Genomic DNA, 27,002 nt, shown 5'->3' with positions numbered 1-27,002 from the left:
CAAGATCGTGCGGGTCCTCTGAGGAGAGGGGGGCCCTTTGCACCGGGCATTGGAGGCCAGCGGTCGATGAAACTGACCTCTGGCAAGCAGCCTGATTTCTAGGAACAGGTTGTAGAGGTTGCGAGGTTCCCAAGAGGAGGAGGAGGAAGACAGCCTCTTGGGAACATGAATCTTGGACTCGGGCTGCCCTCCTTGGCACCTAAGAGCTGTGGAGACACGCCTAGTTAGTTGGGGGCAAAGTTGAGATCTGCTTTCAGATGATATCTAAACTTCCTTTCCCAAAAGCCGAGGGTGGAGGTGAGCTGCGGGGTCAAGTCCTGCCCTGCCAGAAGGACTGGAGGATGTGGTGGTCAGGTTTCCCCTGTCTTCCGGAAATCTGTGGGCTCCGCTGAGACCAAAGGAGCCTTGCCCAGTTGGGTCGCTGACACCTTATCTCACAAGAATTTTGTTTTGCTTCAGTAAGGCCTGCAGACTGGGAAGGACACCTGAATGTCTTGGGACAGTGAAGGCTGCTGGCGGCAGGGAGGTATTTTCCTGGGAACCTAAGAGAGAAGGAGATACATGGATCTGGGGAAGGAAATGTTAGGTGGCAGAGGTTCCCTTCTCCCTTTCCAAAGAGACTTGTGTACAATACCCATATTTTCAGACTGATCCACTTGGGTATGTGTGCAGGTACTAAGCCCTGCCTCAAGGTGACCCCCTCCACCCCTCAACCCACCCCCAGCTCACCAGAGAGCAGATGCTTCTGAAGGAGCTCAGCCACCAGTAGGGACACACTTGTCCCATGGCCCAGTCACCTGTCCCTGTCCCCACATTTGCCCACTAATTTGGCCCTTCTGTCAAGCCATGGGTGGCCATCCCAGGTTTAGAACACTTCACAGACAACTTGCTGAGCTAGTGACTAAGGGAAGCCCTGTAGTGGTACTTTCCAATCCCCACCCCACCCACTTGCCTCTTATTCCTCTTCAGTTTTGTTTGCATTCTGAGCTTTTCCCCATTTTTCCCCTGCCTCCTCCTACTCTTATTTCCCCTGGCGTCTTTCACAGGTACAGAAACCAGGAAGTGAGCTACCACCCAGACTTCTAAGAAGCAGTCCTACCTACTTTTTTGTTCTTTTTTTTTTTTAATATTTAGTTATCTATTATTTATTTTGGCTGCACCGGGTCTCAATTGTGGCATGCCGGATCTTTAGTTGCTGCTTGTGGAATCAGTTCCCTGACCAGGGATCAAATCCCAGGCCCCCAGCATTGGGAGCACAGAGTCTTAGCCAGTGGACCAGCAGGGAAGTCCCCTTATCTACTTTTTCAAGAGAAGTTTTGGGTAAGAGTTCAAACCCTCTTCTCGGCATCTAGGAAAAAAAAGGGGGATGGCCCGATGATTAGGATGAGAAGTACGGTTTCTGGGTTTTGTACCCATCTGGCCTTACTATACCAGTTTGGTTCCAGTCTGTGACCTATTTGAGATTCCTGCAAGTGCTCATTGGCAGTTTCTTTGGTCACAGATCCCAGGGTTCCTGGATAGCCTCTGCCTGCTCCACTGGGTTTGGGAGGACACCGTTTCTTGTTTTCTTGGGGCCTACAGGTCTGCGGTCTGTGCTGGGAGTCACTGCTACTCACAGCGGAAGGAATGCCTTTTCTCCATTTGCACAAAATGAGCGTGAGGTGGTTAACCAGACCAGGAGCTCAGCCTCACTCTGAGTCCAGGTGGGAATGGGCCGCCACCGTGGGAAGTTAGCTGAGAAGTCAGCTGGGGGAAGATTTCTGTCCCCTCTGAAGAAGGGAGGAGGGTCTTTTCTAAAGAACAATCACGGAGCTGCCAGGAATTGGCAGGAGTGATACGACTTCTGAGCTCAAGATGGCAACAGTGGGGAAGAGCAGTGTGGTACCCGTTAGCACCTGGGCATTCCTGTTTGATTGTCTCGTGATAATCGTGCCATCAACGGACCCACTAGGCTTAGTGCTGCCCCCCACTCCCCCCAGGGCCTTATCCCTGTTGGCCAGAGATCCGTGTGAATTAAAAGAGAGGATCACACATTTAATGATTTAAAAGGCAGGGTTAGGAGTCTTCGGGTGTGGTAGTTGGTGCTCGGTCGCCCCCTGAGATTCCTGCCATTATCAGCTCTCTTACCTCTCTTGTCCTTCTCTTTGTCCGCAGACTACTGCTCTGATGCCGAAAGGGAGGCAGAAAGTGCCACACTCAGATGCCCCCCTGGGCCTGCCCACGGGCCTCTGGCTGGAGTTAGCTGGGCTCTTGCTACTGCTTCCCTGGGTTATGGGCCTGGTGGGGGCAGGTGGGCCCGGGGCCCAGGGCCCCAGGGGGCTAAGCTGGGCAGTGCGTCTGGACGGTCCGGAAGGTGAGGGTGCAGAGGAGTCGCTGGAACGGCAGGCAGATGCTCTGGCCCAGGCGACGGGGCTGATGAATGCGGGGCGCATCGGGGAGCTCCAGGGGCACTACCTCTTGGTCCAGCCAGCGGGGCATCGCCAGGCCCGGCAGGTCGAGGCCATCCGGCAGCAGGTGGAGGCCGTGCTGGCCAGGCACGAAGCTGTGCGCTGGCACTCAGAACAGAGGCTGCTCAAGCGGGCCAAGCGCAGTGTCCACTTCAATGACCCCAAGTACCCGCAGCAGTGGCACCTGGTGAGTCCACCGCTGCCGCTTCCAGCTTCAGACAGCCGGGGCGGGGTACCCGGTGCTCTAGTGGGCGTTTGTCTGTGTTAACTCTTCAGGGGCCTCCCATCCTTTGCTTGAGGAGACATTTCCGTGGGCTTCAATGGTAGGCTTCATCCTCGGGCTCCACGTGCCCTGTGCTCACTCCCAGAGAGCCAGAGGACTGCGGTGCCCGGTGCGGGTGCTGGGGCCAGGCCGCCTGGGCTGCCTGCCACTGACTAGCCTGTGCCTTTGGGTGCACTGTTTAACCTCTCTGTTAATGGAGACGGAATGGTTACAGTTAAGTGAACTAATGTATGTGTGCCAGACACATGGGAAACACTTTACAAGAGTTAGCTAGTAACATTATATTATACAATGTTAATATAATGTATATCATGCCTGTGTGGGGTTAACTAGTAATGTTATGTTATGCAATGTTAATATAATGTATATCATGCCTGTGCAGGGGTTAGCTAGTAAGGTTATGTTATACAGTGTTAATATAGTGTATATCATGCCTGTGCAGGGGCTAGCTAGTAATATTATATTATACAATGTTAATATAATGTATATCATGCCTGTGCAGGTGTTAGCTAGTAATGTTATGTTATACAATGTTAATATAGTGTATATGATGCCTGTGCAGGGGTTAGCTAGTAATATTATATTATACAATGTTAATATAATGTGCATCATGCATGCAGTGGATACTAAGTCATTTCACTCATGTCCTACTCTGTGACCCCATGGACTGTAGCCATCAGGCTCCTCTGTCCATGGGATTCTGCAGGCAAGAATACTGGAGTAGGTTGCTGTGCCCTCCTCCAGGGGGTCTTCCCAACCTAGGGATTGAACCTGCATCTCTTATGTCTCCTGCATTAGCAGGCAGGTTCTTTACCACTAGTGCCATCTGGGAAGTCCCAGTGTATATCATACAGCATATTAATACCCAGCCCTTAACCCTAGTCACTGTTTCACCCTTGTTGCCCATGAGTGATGCCAAGCTTTCCTGGACACCTGGGCTGTGGCAGAGCTCTCACAGGTTCCCTCCTTGGCTCTGTCCCCATCTACCCCTGTTTGTCCACCCCTCTCTCTGGCCCCCTGACAGCGGCCAAGAGTGCAAAGGGGGTGCTTGCTATGCTTGTCTCCCTGTGGGCTGTGCTGCACATCGCTGGACTCCCAAGGCTCAGAGAGCAGTTCCTGACCCCGTCTCTCCCCCAGAATAACCGGCGGAGCCCCGGCAGGGACATCAATGTGACGGGTGTCTGGGAGCGCAATGTCACCGGGCGCGGGGTGACCGTGGTGGTCGTGGATGACGGCGTGGAGCACACCATCCAGGACATCGCACCCAACTACGTGAGTGGTCCTGGAGTCAGTCCCGCCCCCAGGCCTTACCTGATTCTTGATGTTGCCTCAGGCCTGTTCCCTTTCCCAGTGACCTCTCACTGGGCCAGAGGAAAGGGCCTGGGAGGTAGGATGCTGCTCTTCATCAGCTCCTCTCCCCTAGGCAGTCTTGTGGCCTGGCAGCTAGGACACAGGCTCCAGCCCAGCAGAGAGATACTTCCTGGATCCTGCTGCCACTCCCTGCCCTGGGAAGTAAGGAGTCAGTTCAGTTCAGTTCAGTCGCTCAGTCGTGTCCGACTCTTTGCGACCCATGAATCGCAGCACTCCAGGCCTCCCTGTCCATCACTAACTCCCGGAGTTCACTCAGGTTCACGTCCATCAAGTCGGTGATGCCATCCAGCCATCTCATCCTCTGTCATCCCCTTCTCCTCCTGCCCCCAGTCCCTCCCAGCATCAGGGTCTAAGTCGCAGTGCCTCCCCCTCTGTAAAGCCTGCCCTTTAAGTAGCCAGAAGCCTCTTTTATCCCCGGCTTACCATGGAAGAGCTCCAGGGCATATTTCTATAATAATGGCCAAGAGAGAAGTTTGCCTAGAGCTATAGCACTTCTGGCGCTAAAGACCCTGCCTGCCAGTGCAGGAGGCCTAACAGATACAGGTTCAGTCCCTGGGTCGGGAAGATCCTCTGGAGAAGGAAATGGCAAACCCTTCCAGTATTCTTGCCTGGAGAATCCCATGGACAGAGGAGCCTGGCAGGCTACAGACCATGGGGTCAAAAAGAGTCGGGCACGACTGAAGCGACTTGGCACAGCACAGTACAACACGCAGCATTTCTCAGCTTTGCCCTAGGTGTCCTGTCCTTATGCCACCCGTGTGGGTGGCAGAGATGGGCCCGCAGCGTTGGCTCAGAGCCCCAAACCCCCAGTTCTCTCTCCCTGAGCTCCAAGACCTGACTGGTTGGAACCAGTGAGTGATCACATCTCCCCCCTCCTCCCCTGCCATGTTTCAGAGCCCTGAGGGCAGCTATGACCTCAACTCTAATGACCCTGACCCCATGCCCCACCCAGACTTGGAGAATGGCAACCACCACGGCACGCGGTGCGCAGGCGAGATTGCTGCTGTGCCCAACAACAGCTTCTGTGCGGTGGGAGTGGCGTTCGGGAGCCGCATAGCAGGTACCTCCAGTCCAGCCTCGGTACACCCCCCGCCCCCGCACCCCGTGACTGCTGTCTTCATCCTCTGTCCCTCCTCCTTGAATTTCAACACGACTTTATTTTGCCTTTAACACACAGCAGAAAGCAAAGGGTACGCTCATAAATAAGTGTCTGCAGGACAGATCGGCTCATTGACTTTTTTCTCAGTGCTTTGGTGTTTCTAACGTGTTTTTAGCAGCAAACCCCACTTTAAAAAGGGCTTCCCAGGTGGCTCAGTGGTAAAGAATTCATTTGTCAATCAATGTAAGAAACACAAGAGATGCGGGTTTAATCCCTGGGTCAGGAAGATCCCCTGGAGTAGAAAATGGCAACCCACTCCAGGATTTTTACCTCGAAAATTCCATGGACAGAGGACCCTGGCAGGGTCTGTGGGGTCTCAAAGAGTTGGACACGACTGAGCACGCATGAGTATATAAAACAGCTAAGAGCATGAAAATGAGGTGGATGAGAGATGGAGGCCCAAGGACAGCTGCTCAGACTCCGCTTCCCTTTTCCTGATCATGGTTATGCCCCATCAGTGCTCAGCTCATTGTAATGATAGCTCCTTTTACTTATCCATGTTTTCGTATTTTCATGGTTTACCAATGGCCTCCTCATCTCCCCTTCTTTCTTGATCCCTTGTGTCTGTGGAGGCCCCTCCCTTCTCCCAGCTCTCTAGCTCCCACCCCTGCTGATGGTCACTGTCTGCTCCCCATCCTTTCAAGAGACCTGAGTGGCCCTGGCCCATACTGGGGTGGTTCTATGGCTCCTCGGCCTCTCAGTCTTTGTCCATCAAGGCCGAGGGTGAAGGGAATGGATGTGGACACCTTCCTGGTGATTTCTCATAAACGCTTGGAGCCTGCATTTACAAGGCTGGAACAGATTGGCTGCATTCCTCCTATAGTCCAGCAGGGGTCAGCAGCCTTCTCTGTAAATGAGACTACGGAGGGAGGGAGCCCAGGTCCCTTCTGAGAGCTCCACCAGGATGTGACCTGCCCCTTCTTAGAAGGTGAGACTAGATGTCCACTAGACGTCTCAGCAATGGGCTGAGAACCATCTGTTGAATACCATCTGTGTCAAGCACCACTGCAGTGTTTTATGAGATAAAGGATGCATGAAAAAAGGGAACTTTGGATTCCCTACCTTCTAGCCTATGCCTCTGGCCACCAGACCCCAGGATCCGTAAAGTCTAAGATTTAGCATTACATTAGAAAATATTTTTGGCCAGGTACATGCACATGGTATAAAGGTTCAAAAGATCCGAGAGCACTTAGAAAAGTAAGTCTCCACAGGGGTCCCCCACAACCACCCGGCTCCCTATGTAGGAGACCAGCATTATTGAGGAGCTGGTATGGCCTACACCGCCTAGGTATCCGAGTACTGGATGGACCCTTGACAGACAGCATGGAGGCTGTGGCGTTCAATAAGCACTATCAGATCAACGACATCTACAGCTGCAGGTGAGGCGCAGCCAGGAACAGTGTAAAGGGGCTGGAGGTGGGGGCACCGGGCGAATCCCCCAACCAGAGAACAGCGGTGTGTGTGAGGGGCTTTCCCATGGGGTACAGCCTGTAAGTCCACCGCCCTTATTTCTCCAGACCCCCGGCTTCTGGGTCCTCTGTCTTAAGCCCCAAGTCACCCCAGTGATCAGGCTGCCACACAAGGAGCATCCATCCTGCCTCGTGTTTACCTGTTTAACACACTCGTAATGCTCTGGAAGAAGTTCAGGATTCCTGTCCTACCACAACTGGGCTGAATACCCAGCTCAAAGCCCCTCTGCCCCCACCCAGGGACACACCGGCAGCTCCAAGTTGTGGATCTGGCAGGAAGGGGGTGGATGATAAGGAGGCGCTGAGGTTGGGCTGCTCGCGCTGCATCGATGGCAGCCTGTTCTTCCCCAGCCAGCATCTCCTGTAGATACACGACGCCCTCCACACGCAGAGAAAGGACAGAGAACTCCTAGACAGCTTACACAGGCTGTCTACTTCCTTCGCAGGCGCTCTACCATCAGGCCTAGAATTGGCTTCTTTGGTGGGGAAGGGGTGGTCTCTCATCCCTTTCCACCACACTGTATTCCCTGGGAACCTGAGAAGGGGTTTTTAGGAGCAGGTTAGAGTAGTCCTGAACTGGGAAGGTTTCCAAGGACAAGAATGTTAGCACGTCCTGTTTTCCACTTTGGAGTGAGGGCTGGACTCTTACGTCCTTCCATCACGCGAGTCCTGGGCTGGAGCCCTTGGGAGGAGGGGAAGCGTGGGGCAGAAGGACAGCCTGCCGAGGCTGGGCTGGGTGGGCAGCCATGGCCTGGCCCTGGCTCTTCCCACTGGGTGTCTCTCCACAGCTGGGGACCAGACGATGACGGGAAGACAGTGGACGGCCCCCACCAGCTGGGCAAGGTAGCTGGGAACCGTGGAGACCTTGGGGACCAAGTTCACCCTCGTCATCCCATTCCCAGAACTGCTCCTGCCCTCCCCCAGACCTGCCTTGTAGCCCCGACCGCTCCTTTGGGAACTGCACTCCTGCCCCGGGGTGAAGGGGTGAGGGGGACTTTCTTAGAATGGAGCAGTGCTTTGCTCTGATTTTGTGCTCGGCTCCGCGTTTCTGGCCCCACCTGCTCTGATAAGCAGAACACATCCATCAAGCAGTTGTTCCATTAACAGCCCCCTTACCCTCTTAAGGCCATCTTTAAGTCTCTTTCTCCTTTGTCCAATGCCCTTGGGGTTTTGTGTTTTCCTCTAGAAGGGGACAGGAGGGCGAGTGGCGTGGTGGGTAGGGTCCTCCTGTGAGCTCCTCAGCTGAGCTGCGTGTTTCGCTCCTCAGGCCGCCTTGCAGCACGGGGTGATCGCCGGCCGCCAGGGCTTTGGGAGCATCTTTGTGGTGGCCAGTGGCAATGGGGGCCAGCACAACGACAACTGCAACTACGATGGCTACGCCAACTCCATCTACACCGTCACAATAGGTAGTGGGCCCGGGGTCCCACAGCGCACGGGTGCTCACGTTTGTGTGTGTGTGTGTGTGTGTGTGTGTGTGTGTGTGTGTGTGTGTGTAAGAGAGAGAAAAAGAGAGACTCAGCAGTGAGGAGACTTGTATCTGAGGGTGTGTGTGTCACTTAGAGGTGACCAGACCATGTATCTCAGTGTGTGTGTGTGGTATGTCACTCAGGGGTGAAGAGACTGTGTATCCGGGTGTGTGTGTGTGTGTGTGTGTGTGTGTGACTCAGGGGTAAAGGGACTGTATATCTGAGGGTGTGTGTATGTGTCAGAGGTGAGGGGACCATGTATCTCAGTGTGTGTCACTCAGGGGTGAAGGGACCGTGTATCTGGATGTGTGTGTGTGTCTGTGTGTGTGTGTGTGTGACTCAGAGGTAAAGGGACTGTACATCTGGGTGTGTGTGTGTGTCAGGTGTGAGGGGACCATGTACCTCAGTGTGTATATGTGTGTGTCACTCAAGAGTAAAGGGACCATGTGTCTGGATGTGTGTGTGTGAGGGGACCAAGTATGTCAGTATGTGTGTATGTGTGTGTCACTCAGGAGTGAGGGGACCATGTATCTGGATGTGTGTGTGTATCACTCGAGCTGAAGGGACTGTGTGTGTGTGTGTCACTCAGGTGAGGGGACCATGTGTCTGGGTGTATGTCACTCAGGAGTGAGGGGACCGTGTATCTGGGTGTGTGTGTCAGTGGTGAGGGGACCATGTGTCTGGGTGTGTGTCACTCAGTGGTGAGGGACCGTGTATCTGGGTGTCGGTGTGTGTCCCTCAGTGGTGAGGGGCCATGTATCTGGGTGTCTGGGTGTGTGTCACTCTGGTGAAGGACTGTGTATCTGGGTGTCTGGGTGTGTGTCACTCAGTGGTGAGGGGCCATGTGTCTGGGTGTCTAGGTGTGTGTCACTCAGTGGTGAGGGGCCATGTATCTGGGTGTGTGGGTATGTGTCACTCAGGGGTGAGGGGACCGTGTGTCTGGGTGTGTTTCACTCAGGGGTGAGGGACCATGTATCTGGGTGTGTGTCACTCAGGGGTGAGGGGACCGTGTGTCTGGGTGTGTGTCATTCAAGGGTGAGGGGACCGTGTGTCTGGGTGCATGTCACTCAGGGGTGAAGGGACCATGTGTCTGAGGGGACCATGTGTCTGAGTGTGTGTCCCTCAAGGGTGAAGGGACCGTGTGTCTGGGTGCGTGTCACTCAGGGGTGAAGGGACTGTGTGTCTGAGGGGACCATGTGTCTGGGTGTGTGTCACTCATGGGTGAGGGGACTGTGTGTCTGGGTGTCATTCAGGGGTGAGGGGACCATGTGTCTGGGTGTGTGTCAGTGGTGAGGGACCGTTTATCTGGGTGTGTGTCACTCAGGTGAGGGGACCGTGTGTCCAGGTGCATGTCACTCAGGGGTGAAGGGACCGTGTGTCTGAGGAGACCATGTGTCTGGGTGTGTGTCACTCAGTGGTGAGGGACCGTGTATCTGGGTGCCTGTCACTCAGGGGTGAAGGGACCGTGTGTCTGAGGGGACCATGTGTTCGGGTGTGTGTGTCACTCAAGGGTGAAGGGACCGTGTGTCTGGGTGCATGTCACTCAGGGGTGAAGGTACCCTGTGTCTGAGGGGACCATGTGTCTGGGTGTGTGTCCCTCAAGGGTGAGGGGACCATGTGTTTGGGTGTGTGTCACTCAGGGGTGAAAGGACCGTGTCTGAGGGGACCGTGTGTCTGGGTGTGTATCACTCAAGGGTGAGGGGACTGTGTGTCTGGGTATGTGTCATTCAGGGGTGAGGGGACCGTGTATCTGGGTGTGTGTCACTCGGGTGAGGGGATGGTATATCTGGGTGCGTGTCACTCAGTGGTGAAGGGACCGTGTAGCTGGGTGTGTGGGTGTGTGTCACTCAGTGGTGAGGGGACCATGTGTCTGGGTGTATGTCACTCAGGGGTGAGGGGCTGTGTATCTGGGTGTATGTCACTCGGGTGAGGAGACCGTGTGTTTGGGTGTGTGTCACTCAGGGGTGAGGGGACTGTGTGTTTGGGTGTGTGTTACTCAGGGGTGAGGGGCTGTGTATCTGGGTGTATGTCACTCGGGTGAGGAGACCATGTGTTTGGGTGTGTGTCACTCAGGGGTGAAGGGACCGTGTGTCTGGGTATGTGTCACTCAGGGGTGAAGGGACCGTGTATCTGGGTGTGTGTCACTCGGGTGAGGGGATCGTGTTTCTGGGTGCGTGTCACTTGGGGTGAGGGGATGGTGTGTCTGGGTGTGTGTCACTCAGGGGTGAGGGGACCATGTGTCTGGGTGTATATCACTCGGGTGAGGGGCCGTGTGTCTGGGTATGTGTCACTCAGGGGTGAGGGGACCGTGTATCTGGGTGTGTGTCACTCGGGTGAGGGGATCGTGTTTCTGGGTGCGTGTCATTCGGGGTGAGGGGACCGTGTATCTGGGTGTGTGTCACTCAGGAGTGAGGGGCCATGTATCTGGGTGTGTGTCACTCAGGGGTGAGGGAACCGTGTATCTGGGTGTCACTCAGGGGTGAGGGGACCGTGTATCTGGGTGTGTGTCACTCGGGTGAGGGGATCGTGTTTCTGGGTGCATGTCACTCGGGGTGAGGGGACCGTGTATCTGGGTGTGTGTCACTCAGGAGTGAGGGGCCGTGTATCTGGGTGTGTTTCACTCAGGGGTGAGGGAACCGTGTATCTGGGTGTCACTCAGGGGTGAGGGGACCGTGTGTCTGGGTGTGCCCCCAACTTCCATGTGTCTGTCTGAGTGTGTGTGCACAGTCTCTCTTCAGACTCTGATAGTGAGGAAGAACCAGCCCTGCTCTCAGGGGAGGTCAGGACTTCCTTATAAGTTATTCCTGGGAGCACTTTCTGCCCATCATCTGCGATAACCCCTTCTGCGCCCCCAGCCCCCAGCTCCACCACCACAGCTGGTTAGGCCTCTGCTCCAGCCTCTCTTCCCATGGGTCACTTCCCTCCTGCCGAAACGTTCCCTGACCTCCCCGCCACACCAGCCTAAATTAACTGCCTTTTACCTGTGCTCCCTGCTGTAGGCATTTACCATCCCAATTATACTTACTTCCCTGACCTCCGCTCTGACCATGGGCTCCCTGAGATCAGGTCTGTGGCCTTTCCCCACAGTCCCCATCTCTCACTCACACAGTGTGTGACTTGCGGTAGATAACCGATAAGTAACTGAGAAACGCATGTGTGAATGGATGAGTCCGTGTCGAGTGGCCACCCCCTGCAGTCTGCTGAAAGAATGGTCTCGGCACATACTACCCTCTGCCATTTGAGACCGCTTGTTCGGGGGAGGCATGTGGGTACTTGAAGGACTTGGACCACTGAGATCATTTTTTAAGCCCAGGACCAACCCCTCGACGATAACTCAGAGGTAAGTCTGATGTTCTCAGACCCTCACCTCCACTCCCATTTCTCTGCTCCTCCCTCAGGTGCTGTGGACGAGGAGGGACGAATGCCTTTCTACGCAGAGGAGTGTGCCTCCATGCTGGCGGTCACCTTCAGCGGCGGGGATAAGATGCTCCGGAGCATCGTGAGTGCGCTGCCCCACCCTGCCGGCCCTTTGCTCCCCAGCCCGGCTCTCGGGATCCTCTTCCCTAGCAGATCTGTTTCCCTAAGAGTCTGCCCCTGTTGGTAGAATGGAGTTGAGGACTCTAAATGTATCTGTGTAAAGGGTCTTTAATCTTTAAATTTTTAAAAATCCTATTTACGTATGGCTGTGCTAGTCTTCCTTGCTGCATGGGCTTTTCCCTAGTTTCGGCAAGTGGGGGGCTTTGTCATTACAGTGTCTGGACTTCTCGCTGGGGTGGCTTCTCCTGTTGCAGAGCACAAGCTCTGGGGCACATGGGCCCAGTACTTGCAGCTCCCAGGCTCCAGAGCACGGGATTAGTAGTTGTGCTGCAAGGGCTTAGTTGCCCCGAGGCATGTGGAATCTTCCTAGCCCAAGGATTGAACCTGTGTCTCCTGCATTGGCAGTCAGATTCTTTACCACTGAGCCATGAGGGAAGCTCCTTCATCTTTAAATTTTTAACTTAACAAATATGCATATCTTTATAGGAATCACTCTGAGCACACATGGATGAAAGAACCTTTGAAATGTCTTCCTTTGGTAGAATACGGGCTTTGCCTAATTTCTATGGGCTTAAAAAAAAAAAATCATCATTGCATTGCTATGCAGTCCTTAAGTAAATACTGCGAGTTCTGATCCTGTTATTCCTCAGGAGTAAAGCTAGTGGTTGTCTGCACCGCATGGGTGGGAAAAGGAGTCTGGAATGTCCCCGTCAACCCCAGAGATAGCTCTTTCCTTGGAGCTGGGCTTGGAGTCACAGCAAACAAGAAGTTGGAGCAAGGAAGTGGAGTTTCTCAAGCTGTGGGAACCTGTGAAGGAACTCAGAGTACAGTGCCTACCCCCAGCTGGCTCAGCTCCAGCCCATCATCTTAGAGCTCCCTGGCCGTCCCGATGCCCGTAACAGAGTGACCCGGGGACGGGGGGCTCTTGGGCAGGGCTGGGCTGCAGCCAGCCGGTGTCACATTTCTCCAGTGGCTCGCGCTTGGGAGGACTCTCTGGGGCCGCTGGGAATTGGGCTGCTGCCTCTGGGTCAAATTCTCTTTCCCAAACTGAAATTCTGTTTTTGCCGCTCAATGACTTCTGGTCAATACAATGTTCCAAGGCTCTGGGCCAGGTGACCCCAGCCTCTTCCCCCACCCTGGGAGAAGAAAAAAGGGAGTGAGCTAAAGTAAGCGGGTAGGAGGCTTTGCTTAACAGACAGGAGTCTGGGTGCAGAGGGACACCACCCACCCCCAGCCCAGGCCAGGCTGGAGGGGGAGGAACAACAGGAGCATCCTGGCAGGACTCTTGCTCCCCCCAGCCACAGTCGGGGGCCGAGAAGTTACCGGGCATACAAGATTCCCCTTGTTCTGGGGCGCCTGTCTTTTCTCCTCTGGACTCAACTCTGCTTCACCCCCACCACTTTCTATCTGAACTATAATTTGTCCAGAAATGCAAAGAGAGTTTGTTCAGCCAACCTCCCATCTTTGAGTTGTCCCTATCTTGAAAACCAGTTGCCAGTTTCTGTTCAGTGACCAGCTCAGTGGGACTGCCTCCCCCAGGGCGGGCACAGAGGGACACGCCACCCCACCGTCTGCTGCCCAGGGCTCCTGCCACCGGAGGCAAGTTCACCAGCCTCCTGGCTCCACGCTAGACTGTCACTGTGAGGCTGTTTCCTTAACAGGAAAAAATTAATCTGCTCCCTGGCACAAACCAGGCTTCCCACCCTCATTGAGACTTCCACTTGAAGAGTTTTTCCCTTCTCTTCTGTGAGAGCACAGCGTCTGAGTGGAAATGACATGTCTTGGCAGCTGCTATAACAGCTGGAAGGCAAGCAGCAAGGATGGTGGAGAAAGGGCAGCTCTTGGCAGAAGGTAGCACCTTGGTATCTGACCCAGGAGAGAAGCCTGGAAGGAAAAGATGTTCTTGTGTTAGCATGAGCACCACATGCTAGATCCAGAGGGCCATGGGCTGGAATGGATTCAGGCAGGGCCCTCCCTGGCTCCACCCTGTGTGGCTCCAGGGAGGATGAGAATGTGGAAAGAACTGGATGCCATACAGGTGCCATGTCCCTCCCCCTCAACCCCCACTTTCACCTCCCACCTCAGGACTGCAGGTAGAGAAGGGGGACCTGAGGCACTCGGCCCCAACCAGGGAGGTGGCCCGGCCAGTCGATTGCCACAGGCCAGGGTGGGCAGCGGTGCAGATGCTCCGCCCATGCTGAGCCCACCGCTGGGCAAGGGGGACGCTGTCCTCTCCCTGGGACGCACTCCCTGTGTTTACCCTGAAGTCAGGCTGGCCGGTCTCTGAGCCGCCAAGCTGGAGTTCCTAGCCCGGCGCCGTCACTGTTGTTCCAGCCCCAGCTGGGGGGCCCCCGGAGCTCCCCGGCCACTCCTCTGTCTCTACGGCTGCAGGGGCAGGGGCCGGGGGTGGGGGGGCGGTGATTGGGGAAGGGATCATCAGCTGAGCAGGAATCAGGACACATGAAGCCTCTCCCCTCTCCACCTCTTTTCTGCGCTACTGCAGCCAAGACCCTCAGAGTAACTCATTTTCCTCAGCTCTCCAGAGGTTCTCCTGTAAGGCCCAGGAGGATAAAGAATCTCCTTCATCCTGACCGGCCAGATGGAGAGGTCCCGGGAGGCTCGCTCGCTCTGAGGCCCCGCCCTGCCCTCTCCCCCCACCGCCCCGGAAATTCAGGCCCTAACCAGCATCCCCCCCATCCCCCTCATTCCTCTTCCCAGGTGACCACCGACTGGGACCTTCAGAAGGGCACTGGCTGCACCGAGGGCCACACGGGGACCTCGGCCGCTGCGCCCCTGGCGGCTGGCATGATAGCCCTGATGCTGCAGGTGCGGCCCTGCCTTACGTGGCGTGACGTCCAGCACATCATAGTCTTCACAGCCACCCGGGTGAGCCCTTCGCAGGCAGATGCGCGGCCTGGCCCAGCCCACTTCAGAGTTTTGATCCCGAGGGCTTGGAGGTATCAGGAGGTTCAGATTCTAGATGTCCCAGGCATTAGGTGCCAGTGTCTCCCAGAGTTGAGTTCCTACAGAAGCAGTGTGGAGACCCCACCAAGACCGTAGACCTGAATTCAGTTGTCCCTGTCCTGCTGCGGCCATGTCACCTGCAAAGGAGCATTCTGGGCGGGCTCCCAGGTCCCTCTGTAAGCAGGCCATTGGGCTGGTGACATCACGGGGCTTTGCCCTTTTGTCCCAGCTTTCCTCAGGGAGTCCCTTCCTAGCAGCCTTTGTGGGAGAGTCTGGGCTGGATGAGCCATCAGGGTGAGTCAGGAAACCTAAAACCTGCAAGGCTCACTAGGACCCCTGTGCTGTCAGTACGAGGACCGCCATGCAGACTGGATCACCAACGAGGCCGGCTTCAGCCACAGCCACCAGCACGGATTCGGCCTGCTCAACGCTTGGAGACTCGTGAACGCCGCCAAGGTGAATGGCTGTCCTGCATGGAGGGGCCAAGGGGGCGAACTGAATGCCTGAAACACTGCTCATCATGTCGTAGGTGCTTAATAGATATTCATTCACCCAAGACCCATTTTACCCACGAAGAAGCAGGCTCAACACTCTATAAAGTTTCTTAAACTGACAGGAGTAAATGAGACCTTGGTGTTGCATGGAGCCCTCAGGGTGTCAGCTCCCCATCTGCTGCCCTGGACCCAGCGTGTTCCCCAGCTCTGTGTTGTGATGCCATAGGGAGCAGTCCAGGTTGTCCGCAGAGTGAAAGACAGTGATGATTAAGGGAGAAATAAAAAGAGTACAGCCCTAGGGGTCAGGTAGGCGAGATTGGCTGTGCAAGGTCTCTACGTTTGTTCATTCGCTGCCCCCTCTTCCTTTCACAGGTCTGGACGTCTGTCCCTTACTTAGCTTCCTACGTCAGCCCTGTGTTGAAAGAGAACAAGGCAATCCCACTGTCCGCCCGCCCCCTGGAGGTGCTGTGGAATGGTAAGCGGTCAGCAGAAAGGGAGTTAATCCCGGGCCAGAGGCTCAGGGCGGGGTGATGGAGAAGTTAGACTCGTCCTCCTGCTGGTCCTGCCCCTTCCTTTAGGAGCTGAGCTCCAGCCAGATCTGCGGCGTTCTCTCTGACCATTTTAGGACATGTTGCTGCTTCTGAGTTGGCTGGCCCCCTGGCTGCTTGAGAGACCTTTCTCCTGAGTTGCAGGTGGTGGGAGGGAGCTGCTGAGCAAGCCATTAGGAAGACTGGCAGAAGGGCTGGGCCAGGACCTGGGAGGACAGGCACGAGTCGAAAGATATTCCTCCGACTTCCATGCTAGGAACTTGCCAGATGATCCTCTGCAGCGCAGTGGGCTTTGGATGAAGTGAAGGAGCTGGGAATGTCTCCCTTTGATTCTCAGGCTTGTCTAATTACAGAATCAGCTGGGACCTGTTGGGGGAGGACAGAGGAGTCCCCAGAGGGCTCTCTAGACTGGAGTGGCCCTCCCTCCGCCTCCACCTCCATCCCACCCAGGGCCACGGGACTGTCCTAACGGGTGAGGGCTGTCTGTGGGCAGTCTGAGACGTCTCATGTTGAGCCCAGAGGTTGAAACCCTTCGCAGAGAAGAGGGCGGCTGGGCTGGGGTACCATGCTAGAGGATCCTCTCTGCAGACTTTCCAGAGTTGCCACTGGAGAGTTTTCCATACCTCCAGTTCTTTGGGGATTTTTTTTTTTCCCTCAAGGAATTTTGACAAGCAGAGTTCTCCACTGTGTTTCGTAAAGTCGGAAGCAAGCCATGCTTTGTACCCAGGTGGAGCTTTGTCCTCACTGTTCCCATCCTCCTAGCAAGTGATCAGACCAGCACAATGGCCACGAGGAGGGATGGCCAAAGATGGGAGCGTAGAAGGGAGGGTTGGGGCTGCTCCCCTGGGTGGGAAGAGTTCCGTTGTCTCTCTCCCTAACCATGTCCAGCACTTGCCCAGTTTCCCCTCTACGTGGAAGGAAATCCATGGGCCCGGTTCATTGCATTTTCCGTAAAAGGAATGCTATCTTGGAAAGGGCATAAAGCATCAGCCAAGGCAGAAGAGTGTAGGAACATTCCCAGGAATGCAGTTCAAGTAGGAACCTCAGGGCTTTGCACTCACATGTCTTGGAGACAATACATCTTTTAACTTTTATTACCTCCTATCCAGAGCTGCTGTCTCTCATTTAAGTAACAGTAACCCACAGTCACATCCATCAAGTGAGGTGGTCAGCTTAGAAGCAGGTTAGGGTCCTTTTCAACTTCATCATCCTCTGCCTCCCACTAACCAGGGACGTTCCCCAGCATGTCTGACAAACTCCCTCGGTACAGAGGCATCTGGAAACTGCTTGTTTGTCAGGAAGAAGCAGGAGAAAGAAGGACAGATTGTCCTGGGAGGAGGAGAGCAGGAGTTGGAGTAGGGGAGAGAAAGACAGAGAGAAGGGAGGTGGACTCAGCAAGTTTTGCTAACGGAGCCCTTCATGGGTTTGGAGGGCAGCCAACAGTCTGCTGATCTCCAGGGTCAGCAAAGACGTCTTCCCCTCTGTTGTTGTGACTCCAGACAGAACTGAAGGTCCAGGCTCATGGGCATTCTTGGAGGCTGCAGGAAGTCAGTCCAGTTCACGTAGAGCTGAGCAACTCAGTCCCGGACGGTCAGCAAACGTCTTCCTCTATGGCCAAGTGATAGTCTTTCCCACCAAGACCTGGCCAAGTCAGTGTCCGAGGGCTGGCAGGTGAACTTTTTTGTAAGATAGAAGGAAGTGAATATTCCTGTTATGGAAAAGGAGGTGAAATTCCAAGACTCTAGAGCAGTGGTGACCAAGAGAACTTTCTGTGATGGTGGAAATGTTCTCTATTTGTGCTGCTAAGCTGCTCCATGGCACGAGGGATCTTAGTTCCTTGACCAGAGGTTGAACCCATGTCCCCTACATTGCAAGGCAAATTCTTAACTACTCGACCACCAGGGAAGTCCCTGTAATTGATTTTAAATAGCCACATGTGGCTGGTGCCACCTTCTTAGGCAGGGCAGCTCTAGAGCAAGACAGGTTGTCATTTCTCCCCATTGGCAGGAGGGCCCTTTGGTTCCTTTAGCTCTGACTATGGGTCTGAAATGTCTTTGGAGGGCAGGAGAGAGGGTGGGGCTTGGGAGGCGGATCTCAAACACAAGGGAGCCTGTGTGTATTTACAGAAGATTCCTGAACACCTCTTGCAAACACCCTTTTATCCTTGTTTGCAGCCCCAGCTGACTACTGCCAGCCATGTTTCAGTCCTGTTCCTTCCTGGCTCCAAATCTTCCTCTCCTGCCCAGTCTTTCCCTCCCCATTGATTCCTCCTTCTGCCTTCCAACTTTCAGCACATCTGTTAGGAAACACCTTTAAACCCCTGACTGCCTCCAGCTAGTAACCTTTTCAAATGAACTAACCAAAGCAACTGCTCACCTTTATCCCCTCTCTCCACTGCTGAAGACTTACTTCATCACTCTGAGGTGCCCCTCTCAGGCTCAGACCCGGGGCGAGCTCACAGCTCATCTCGGTCGATGACGCTTAGCCCTGTTGTCGGACCAGATTAATGAGGCCTGTGTGTCAACCTTCCCCCTCCTCCACCTCCTCCTCCCTGCTCCTCCTGTGGCTCCAGTGGCCTCCTTTGCTCCGTGGTCCTCTTCTGGCCGAAGGAACTTGGTTTTCTGTTCACTCACCTCACTACTTCCAAACCATGAGTTCCGTCTGAGATTCATGCCATATTCTTGACCCTCCCTCTACGTCTTCGTCCTCGATGGCCCAGTTGTACTTACGGCTTTAGCTGCCACCTCTCCACAAATGATTCCTAGATTGACATGTCTTATTCTGATCCCTAAACAAGGATAGTGACAAGGATAGAGATTTTTCTAGTTTCTGTAAGATGATGGGCAAATAAAACCCTGGGATCTTCTCGGCAGTGGTTGAACAAGATCCCATGTTGCTAAAGGTAAAATAATAACATGATGATCATCATCAGCTAAGATGAGTGCCCTAGGACTTCCTGGTGGTCCACACTTCTGCTGCAGGGGGTACGGGCTTCATCCCTGGTCAGGGAACTAAGATCCTGCATGCCATGCAGCGCAGCCAAAAAAAAAAAAAAAAAATGCCTTTTATGTGCCAAGCACTGGCCTAAGGGTTAACTCGTTTAATATACTAGCTCAATTCTAATGAAGTAATTCTCATGTTCTCACATGCGTGGCCACCCAAGTCCCTGTACACGCCAATAAGTAACTGCACGCAGCATGCCACTCTGTACACATGCTAACACAGACCAGCACGCTCAGGTCTCTTTTAGGATTCTGCTGTGTTCTATTATGCTTTGTAATGTGTCGCTTGGTGGCTCAGATGGTAAAGAATCTGCCTGCAGTTCAGGAGACCCAGGTTCAATCCCTGGGTCAATAAGATACACTAGAGAAGGGAACGGCAACCCACTCCAGTATTCTCACCTAGAAAATTCCATAGACAGAGGAGCCTGGTGGGCTACAGTCCATGGGGTCGCAAAGAGTTGGACACAACTGAGGGACTAAGCACACCTACATGCATAGTAAAAGTTTATATGTATGTAAGTTTCACATATATAAATGTACGTATGCACAACCTCACCACACCAAAGTAAGACAAGGAATGGAAGTGGAATGAGCACAAGGACAGAGAGAATGAGAGAAGAGATCACAGCAAAGTAGAGATTACAGTACGTTTTTGGAAGATAGAGCATGAATGGAGAAGTGAGCAGGGCTAAGAAAATTGCAAACCAAATACCTGCAAGAGTGATCCTAGGCAACAAGCTCGTTTATGCCACAGAATCTCCAAAGACTCAGGGCTGGGAATTCCCTTCAGTCCAGTGGTTAGAACTCTGAGCTTTCATTGCCACAGCCCAGGTTCATGCACTGGTATGGGAACTAAGATTCCACAAGCCACGCAATGTGGCCAAAAAAAAGGGCTCAGGATTCGGAGGCCCCATGCACTTCAGAGGACAAAGATGAGGTATGAGAGTAGAACCAGGTGTCATTTAAAAGGTGGACGCCCAGGTGCCTTCTCCCATGCTTAGCAGCCAGGTGGTGGCAGGAGTTGGGATGTTTATTCTCCAGAGCCCGGAGCCCCCAGGTACAGCAGAAAACGAGACAGAGGGTGTATCTTAGAATGATTAACCATGAACCATATAAGGGGGACGTGTTACAGATAAGGAAACTAATTCTCGTAGCTAGTAAATGGCTGGCCTGGAATTTGAGCCCAGACTGGGTGGCTCCAGAACCCAGGCTCTTAGCACTAGTAGGCACAAGTGTTGAGTTGAGAAAGGGTTTGTTTTTCCTTTGTAGTGGGAAAGGCGTAAGCAAGAAAATCCAGCCAAGAGACTGTATAATTGGTCTGATCCAGTGTTGGCCTTTTGCCGGATAGTTACTGTGAAAGGAAAAGAAAACAAGGAAATGTAAATAAGAACGTGTTGGAGAGATGAGTTGTGGGATCTTAGGCGATTAGGGAAGAGGAGCTTGACAGATCTCTTGAGGAGCAAGAAAATGAAGGAATCACGAAGGTGGTGGAGGGACTTTCCTGGTTGATGGTCCACACTTCCTGGTTAAGACTCCACACTTCCACTGCAAGCGGTGCGGATTTGATTGCTGGTTGGGGAACTAAGATCCCACATGCCGCATGGTGCAGCCAAAAAAAGAAAGTAGTGGAGAAAGCAAAGGGACAGCTGGTTGCTTTCTGGGAAGGCGGAACATTGGCTTCCATGAGTTGCAAGAGTGAAAGAAAAGACACACGTGCACGCAGACAAATGCAGTGAGAAGGCTCAGTGCATATTTACCAACACAGCATCAAGAATTTGCAGCTTTTTTGTTCTCATTTTTGCTCAACTACTGTTCTAATTTGTGTTGTTTACATAATAAATCCCACAAGGGAAGTAACTAACCCATTCAGAAGTGAAGCAGTGCCAGATAAGGACGAGGCCTGGGGTCTGGCCATGGAAGTCTGTGCTGACGTGGGGTGGAGAAAGGTCTGTGGAGTCGAGGAAGGAGAGGGATGTGAAGAGATGACATCGAACAGGTAGACCTGTGAACACTGGTGTCGTCTGGTAATGGGTGGTGGCCCTCCTCCCTGACGTGAGCCCAGTGAGAAGGGGACTGAGTGGAAGGCCAGCATGAACAGGAAGGACAGACAGTGGGGCCATAGAAAGCCCTGGGCCTTTTCTTCCCCCTCTCTTCTTCTTTTTCACCTTGGCTGTGCTGCATAGCTTTTGTGACCTTAGTTCCCTGACCAGGGATTGAACCCGGGCCCTCAGCAGTGAAAACTCAGATTCCTAACCACTGGACAATCAGGGAACTCCCCCCTCTTTCTTCTTTGACCAGTTATCCACACCCACACCACCTCACCCATAGACTAGAATCAGCTATTTTAGCTGGCCTTCCTGTCACCTGTTTCTTCTTTCTACTCCAGTTCAGCCTACCCACAGCTGTTAGGAGTAACCTCCCTTTAACACTTTTTAAAAAAAATTCTGTCCTTGCACAGTAATCTCTAATAGTTCTCAGTTGCTTGTTTAAAATAAAAATGTTAAAGCCTTTCCCATCCGAGGTCCCATGCCCGTCATCTCTTACTTCCTCTCTGAGCTTCTTCATCTTGGGTATTGGGTATTGGGAATTGGGTATTGCTCTCTGCTTTGCCTGTTGGTCTGAATTAATGGAAGAGAAGTTGTCTTGGAAAGAGTCATTTCTCATCACAGCCTAATTTCTTAATATTCCTCAAGTGAGTCTCCTACTTCACTAGTTCGGTTTTTTAACTTTTTATTTTGAAATAATTGTAGATTGACAGGAGGGTGCAAAGAACGGTTCAGGGAAGTCCTATGAGCTCTTCTCCTGATGTTAAATGTCTTCGAATAGAACAATAGGAAAACAAAGAAAATTATATTGGTCCAATTCATAGAACTTACTCAGATTTTACCAGTTAGAGATTCTGTGTGTGTGTGTGTGTGTGTGTGTGTGTCTGTGTGTGTCTGTGCAACTTTACCACGTGTAGTCTTGTGTATCCACCACCACAATCAATGCCGAGAGCCATCCCGTCCCAGGACTCCTCTGTCACCCCTTATGGCCACACCTGACCCCTCGGCCCCATCCTTGGCAACCACTCATCTGTTCTCCATCTCCACAGTCAACATTATTCATGAATATTATGTAAATGAAATCGTGCACTGTGTGTCCTTTCAATATTGGCTTTTTTCCCTTCAGTACAATTTCCTTGAAGTTTGTTCACTTCACTAGCTTGGGTGGGTTTTTTTTGTTGTTGTTCGTTTTTTTAAATGCATAGCTCATCTTTTATTTATCTGTGGCTCTGTTGGGTCTTCATTCCCGGACGCCAGCATTTCTCTAGTTGTGGCAAGCAGGGCTACTCCTCGTTGCGGTGGCTCCTCTCGTCACAGAGCGCAGGCTCCAGGCGCGTGGGCTTCAGCAGTCTCAGTGCTTGGGCTCAGCAGTTGCGGCGCACGGGCTTAGTTGTGCCACAGAATGTGGGGTCTTCCTGGACCAGGGATCAAACCTGTGTCCCCTGCGCTGGCAGATGGATTCTTAACCAGTGGACTACCAGGGAAGCCCGTCACTTCAGCAGTTTTTTCCTTTCCCCCAAAAAACGTGTGTTTCCTTCAATATGAAACTTGGTCATTTCTACCTCTGCCTTTATATGTACCATTTTCCCTTCTAGAGTACCCTCTACCAACACTCTCTACCAATCTGTATTCACTTCCTTCCTCAGAGTGTGTCCCACAGTTGAGTGCCTAAACCTGTCTGCCTCATCTCTGTTCTGGCATCCGTTATGTGGACCTCATACGATGTCATTTTCCACTTGCAGGTAGAAGGCAGAGGCTGTATCCAACTTACCTTTACATTCCCAGCGTCTAGTACAGTGCCTGAAATGTAGGAGGTACTCAGGAAATTATTTTTTGGATGAATGAACGTTGGAAATGTCTCCGTTTGTTTCTTGTCTTGTGTCTTGGTTATGTGTTGCCTTCCCGACTGGACTCTAAACTAAATTATAAACTTGAAATCAGCAAGCGTATTCCCTTTCCTAGTGTACACAAGGTTCAGTCAGGGTTGCCAAAGATACTTGTATATGCCTTTGTTTGGTGGGGTGAAGTGAGGGCGTAAGTATCTGTGGGGCTGGTTTCCCAGCTGCCCAGCCTGACTTCCCACAGTCAGCAGGATGGACCTGGACATGTCGGGGCTGAAGACCCTGGAGCACGTGGCCGTGACTGTCTCCATCACCCACCCACGACGTGGCAGCTTGGAAGTGACGCTCTTTTGCCCCAGTGGCATGATGTCCCTTATCGGCGCCCCCCGCAGCTTGGACTCGTACGTACTTGTGCCCCTACCTTCTGAGCTCTCTTTGCAGAACAAGGGCCTTGTCCAGGAAAAGATCTGGGAGGAGTAGACACTCGCCTTGTCCTAAACTCCCCTGGTGCTGGCTTTGTGACCTGCTTTGTTCGAGTGCTTACAGCGTGCTCGGCACTGCACTTTACGTATGTTTTCTTCAGTCCTCGTAAGAACGATGCAGAGGGACTTCCCTGGCAGTCCAGTGGCTGAGACTCTGCGCTCCCAGTGCAGGCGGCCCGGGTTCAATTCCTGGTCAGAGAACTAGATCCCACCTGCCACTCTGCACGACCAAGAGAAAGACGATGGAGAGTAGACTTTGTAACCTCCTTTTACAAGTGAGGAAACAAGTCATAGACCTAGTAAGCGCCTGAGAGAGTAACAGTGAGCCTAGATCTATGGGACTCCCAAGCCTGTGTTCTCTCCACGTCTCCTTTTTCCACTTCACCACGTTGACACACGCCCCTCAGCTCCTGAGACCATCCCGGGGCAAGGGCCAGCACTTGAGGGCCCCTCGTGGCACCCTCCTGATTGGCTGTAGCTCAGACCATAGCTGCTACTACAGTAAGAAAGTGCTCCTGGGCAAAGGGGTCAACTCCCTGCTCCACACCCTCCTCTGTCTCCTGTGCTCTTGCCCCAGGGATCCCAACGGCTTCAATGACTGGACCTTCTCTACGGTGCGGTGCTGGGGGGAGAGGGCGAAAGGGACCTACAGACTCGTCATCAGGGATGTAGGTAAGCCTGCCCGCCTCCCAGCCAGTTCCTCTGGATCTCAGAGTCCCCACAGAAAGTGTCCCAGGTGGAACACCTAGGGTGCCATCGGACCATAAGGGTAGCTGCCAAGAAGTATGCCTCACCCACAGAATGGGCATTGAGACCTGTTCATTAATTGTTCATTAATACTACCTCTCATCTTCCTTGGCAAAGTGACTGATCCATTTTTCCTCAGGATAGCAACACAAATTCCTTGTTGAAACCACATTTCAAGTTCTTTCACATATAACCATCCTGCGGCCAGCCCTGGTAGGCAGGTAAGGGCAGGACTAATTTTCACCATTTTTTTTTAAAACTGAGGCCCACCCAAGGTTTGAAGTAACATATGTGAAATCATACAGTATTTTAAGGAGAAAATTGGAAACTGAACCCAACCCTCCCAATTTCTCCCAAATTAGGTATACATCAGGCTTTCCTCATAGCTCAGTTAGTAAAGAATCCTCCTCCAATACAGGAGACCTAGGTTCGATTTCCTGGTTTGGGAAGATCCCCTGGAGAAGGGAACAGCTACCTCCTCCAGTATTCTGGCCTGGAGAATGCCCTGGACTGTACAGTCCATGGGGTCACAAAGAGTCTTTCACTTTCAGGTATACCTCACCAGACCGGTGGTTTTCAGACCTTTAATTTAGCAGGACTTTTTTTTTTTTATTTCCCAAGAAAAATCCCAGCTGAAACCCTAAAACATGAAAGAGGAAAAACTTCTTAGCTTTGGAGTGCTCCCTTTCACCCTCCCCTTTCCATTCTCAAGAGCACCCGAGAGGCAGGTCTGCAGAATCCCGGGGTCAGTGGGACACAGTTAGACGACTGTGGCCGCCCACCCATGCGGGCTGAGTCCCTCCGGGTGGTGGGGGCGGGGGCAGGGGGGGGGGGCGGGCCTTCTGCCGTCTGACCAGCCTCGAGGCAAGACTCACAGACCACCCTGCTTGCCGCCCTAGGAGACAAGACATCCCAAGCCGGTGTCCTCCGGCAATGGCAGCTTATCCTGTATGGCTCTGTGTGGAGTCCAGTAGACATCAGAGACAGACAGAGGTAGGTGTAGACATGGGCGTCAGAGGGCCGGGGACTTGGGGGGGGAGGATGGGGAGGCCACCTAGGGAGCTCCACTTCCTGCGTCCCCTGTTTGCTGTGGGACCTCGCCCTGTCCAGCTGGCAGGTGGAAGGATGGACAAGGCAGGCGGGTAGAGGAACCAGGCTGAGTGGGGCATCATTGTCTCCTCTCTGCTCCACAGGCTACTAGAAAGCGCCATGAGTGGGAAATACCTGCACGACGGCTTCACGCTGCCCTGCCCGCCCGGGCTGAACATCCCCGATGAAAACGGTTACACCATCACCCCCAACACTCTCAAGGTGCGGGCAGGCAGGGGTGCCCTGGGGTGTTGTCCTCAGTAGGCGACTCAAGGCTTCTTGGGAGTGATGGGCTGGGCAGACCTGGGTCCCCATTTTCCTGGCTGACTCTCTTGTCGGGGGGAATAGAGGGTGTGGCTTGGGGGTGGGAGAGGCAGCCCCCAGCAGGAGAGAGACTCTCTGAGCTCACTGTTCTGGGCTGAGAAAGGCTGCAGGCTTCCGGGAGAGCAGCCCCACATAGGTGCTTGCCTTTCCCCCAGACCCTCGTGCTGATTGGCTGCTTCACCATCTTCTGGACCATTTACTACCTGCTGGAAGTATACTTGAGCCAGAGGAACGTGGCCTTTCGCCCAATTTGTCGGAGTGGACCGTGCCACTGGCCCCAGCGAAGCCAGAAAGCCAAGGAGGAGGGGACAGAACTAGAATCAGTGCCCCTTTGCAGCAGCCAGGATCCAGACGGAGCGGGGCTGGAGAGCGAGGGCTCTCCCACCACCTCAGGGCTCCACGCCCCGGACCTGCTGGGTCAGGGGGACTGGAGCCTGTCCCAGAGCAGGGGTGCCCTGGATGTCCCTCAGCTCCTGCCCCCAGACCTGCTGCAGGGGAAGGAGGCGCAGATGTGCTGACCTGGGACCTGACAGCCACCGTGGGACGGGCTCTCACTTCCTAAGACTGTAGGAGTGTGGAAAGCTGCTTCCTAGTCCTGGGAGCTCTGGGCAGAAAGCAGTCTGGGTGCTTCCAGCTGGGACCAGAGGCCTGAAGACGCCCTCTGGCTAAAGACCACGCTCAGGGAGGGCACGGGCCTGCAGAAGGTCCAGTCAGCAGAACAGCGGTGCCAGAGAACAGGCTGGCAACAGCCACGGAGCCTTCCTCCAACAGAGTAGGAGCTTTAGGTGAGAAGGTCTCGGACGATGGCTTAGGTCTTCCACTGGGCCAGCCTCCATCCTTGCTTCTCCAGGGCAGGCCAGCAGTGTGGGTCACCTAGACCCTCAGCATTCATGGCCAGGAGAGCATCTCAGCAGAAATGTCACTGGGGTCCCTTGGGAAGAGGGCTTAGGGGTGGAAGCTGGAAAGAGCCCCCCGGATATGCCTGTCCGTGTAACGACCCCTGGGCCAGAAACAGCTGCCCTTCCCTGTATGCCCCTCACCATCGAGCCTCAGCCTTGGACTTGGCCATGTTGGTTTGGCAGTCAGCCCCCAACTCAGCACACGTGCCCTGAAAGCAGCTGCCTGCATCAGTCCTGATCAGCAGAAGCCCACCTTGAGCACGCCCCGACCCCTTCGTCCTGAATGACCAGTACAATGCGCCTAGCAGGGCTGTGGATGGGCACGGCCCCAGGCCCAGGCTGCTCCACCGGGGCATCTTCAGCAGGTCTGCCGCCGCCCCATCTTCCTCTGCAAAGTACTCAGGGAAATGGCCGTGCCCACCGGAGGCCGGCCGGCTGCCTGGCGGGCTACGGACTCCCTCCCATTCTTGGCCTCCTCCCCTCTGAGCGAGTTGGTTGATTGAAACTTTGTTTTTTTTTAATGCTTACGATTTGGTTTTCTCTTTCCACAGCAACATTTTGTTGAATTTTTTCGGCACAGCTTTTCCAAAATAAAAACCTTCCAGTGTCGCCCTTTGCCCACTCCTTTTGGCCACCTCACCAAAGCTAACACAAGTCGCCAAGCTGCCCCTCTTTCCCTTCAGAACTGTCATCCATGCCCCTCTTTCACCCCCTGAAATCGTGGAACACAAAGAACACACGAGAACCCGAGCTGCCTGCCTGTTCCCTGCTCAGACTTCCTGGAACCAGAACCAAAGCGACCAAGGCAAATCAGACTCTGGCAGCCAGGCCTGAG

The 27,002-nt window shown here is 53.6% G+C and overlaps 1 protein-coding gene across 2 annotated transcripts; it reads left to right on the top strand.

The window, feature by feature from the left end:
- Positions 1-1,580: 1,580 nt before the first annotated feature.
- On the top strand, positions 1,581-26,756 carry PCSK7 (proprotein convertase subtilisin/kexin type 7). Of its 2 annotated transcripts, none has more exons than XM_068988428.1 (16): positions 1,581-1,703; positions 2,155-2,634; positions 3,868-4,002; positions 4,996-5,161; positions 6,549-6,639; positions 7,518-7,572; positions 7,997-8,135; positions 11,594-11,694; positions 14,451-14,558; positions 15,045-15,152; positions 15,563-15,665; positions 22,871-23,027; positions 23,686-23,780; positions 24,755-24,848; positions 25,049-25,166; positions 25,424-26,756. In XM_068988428.1, exons 2-16 carry the CDS (start codon positions 2,167-2,169, stop codon positions 25,784-25,786), a joined length of 2,301 nt encoding a protein of 766 aa, XP_068844529.1. In that variant the 5' UTR covers positions 1,581-1,703; positions 2,155-2,166; the 3' UTR covers positions 25,787-26,756. The 2 variants fall into 2 exon arrangements, with proteins under 2 accessions (XP_068844529.1, XP_068844528.1); XM_068988427.1 differs by having other exon boundaries at positions 14,451-14,618.
- The last annotated feature ends 246 nt before the right edge of the window (positions 26,757-27,002 follow it).

The sequence above is a fragment of the Capricornis sumatraensis genome, chromosome 16 (assembly GCF_032405125.1).
Source record: "Capricornis sumatraensis isolate serow.1 chromosome 16, serow.2, whole genome shotgun sequence".
NCBI lineage: Eukaryota > Metazoa > Chordata > Mammalia > Artiodactyla > Bovidae > Capricornis > Capricornis sumatraensis.
Note: the sequence above shows the minus strand (reverse complement) of the source record. Positions and strands in the feature narration are given on the sequence as shown.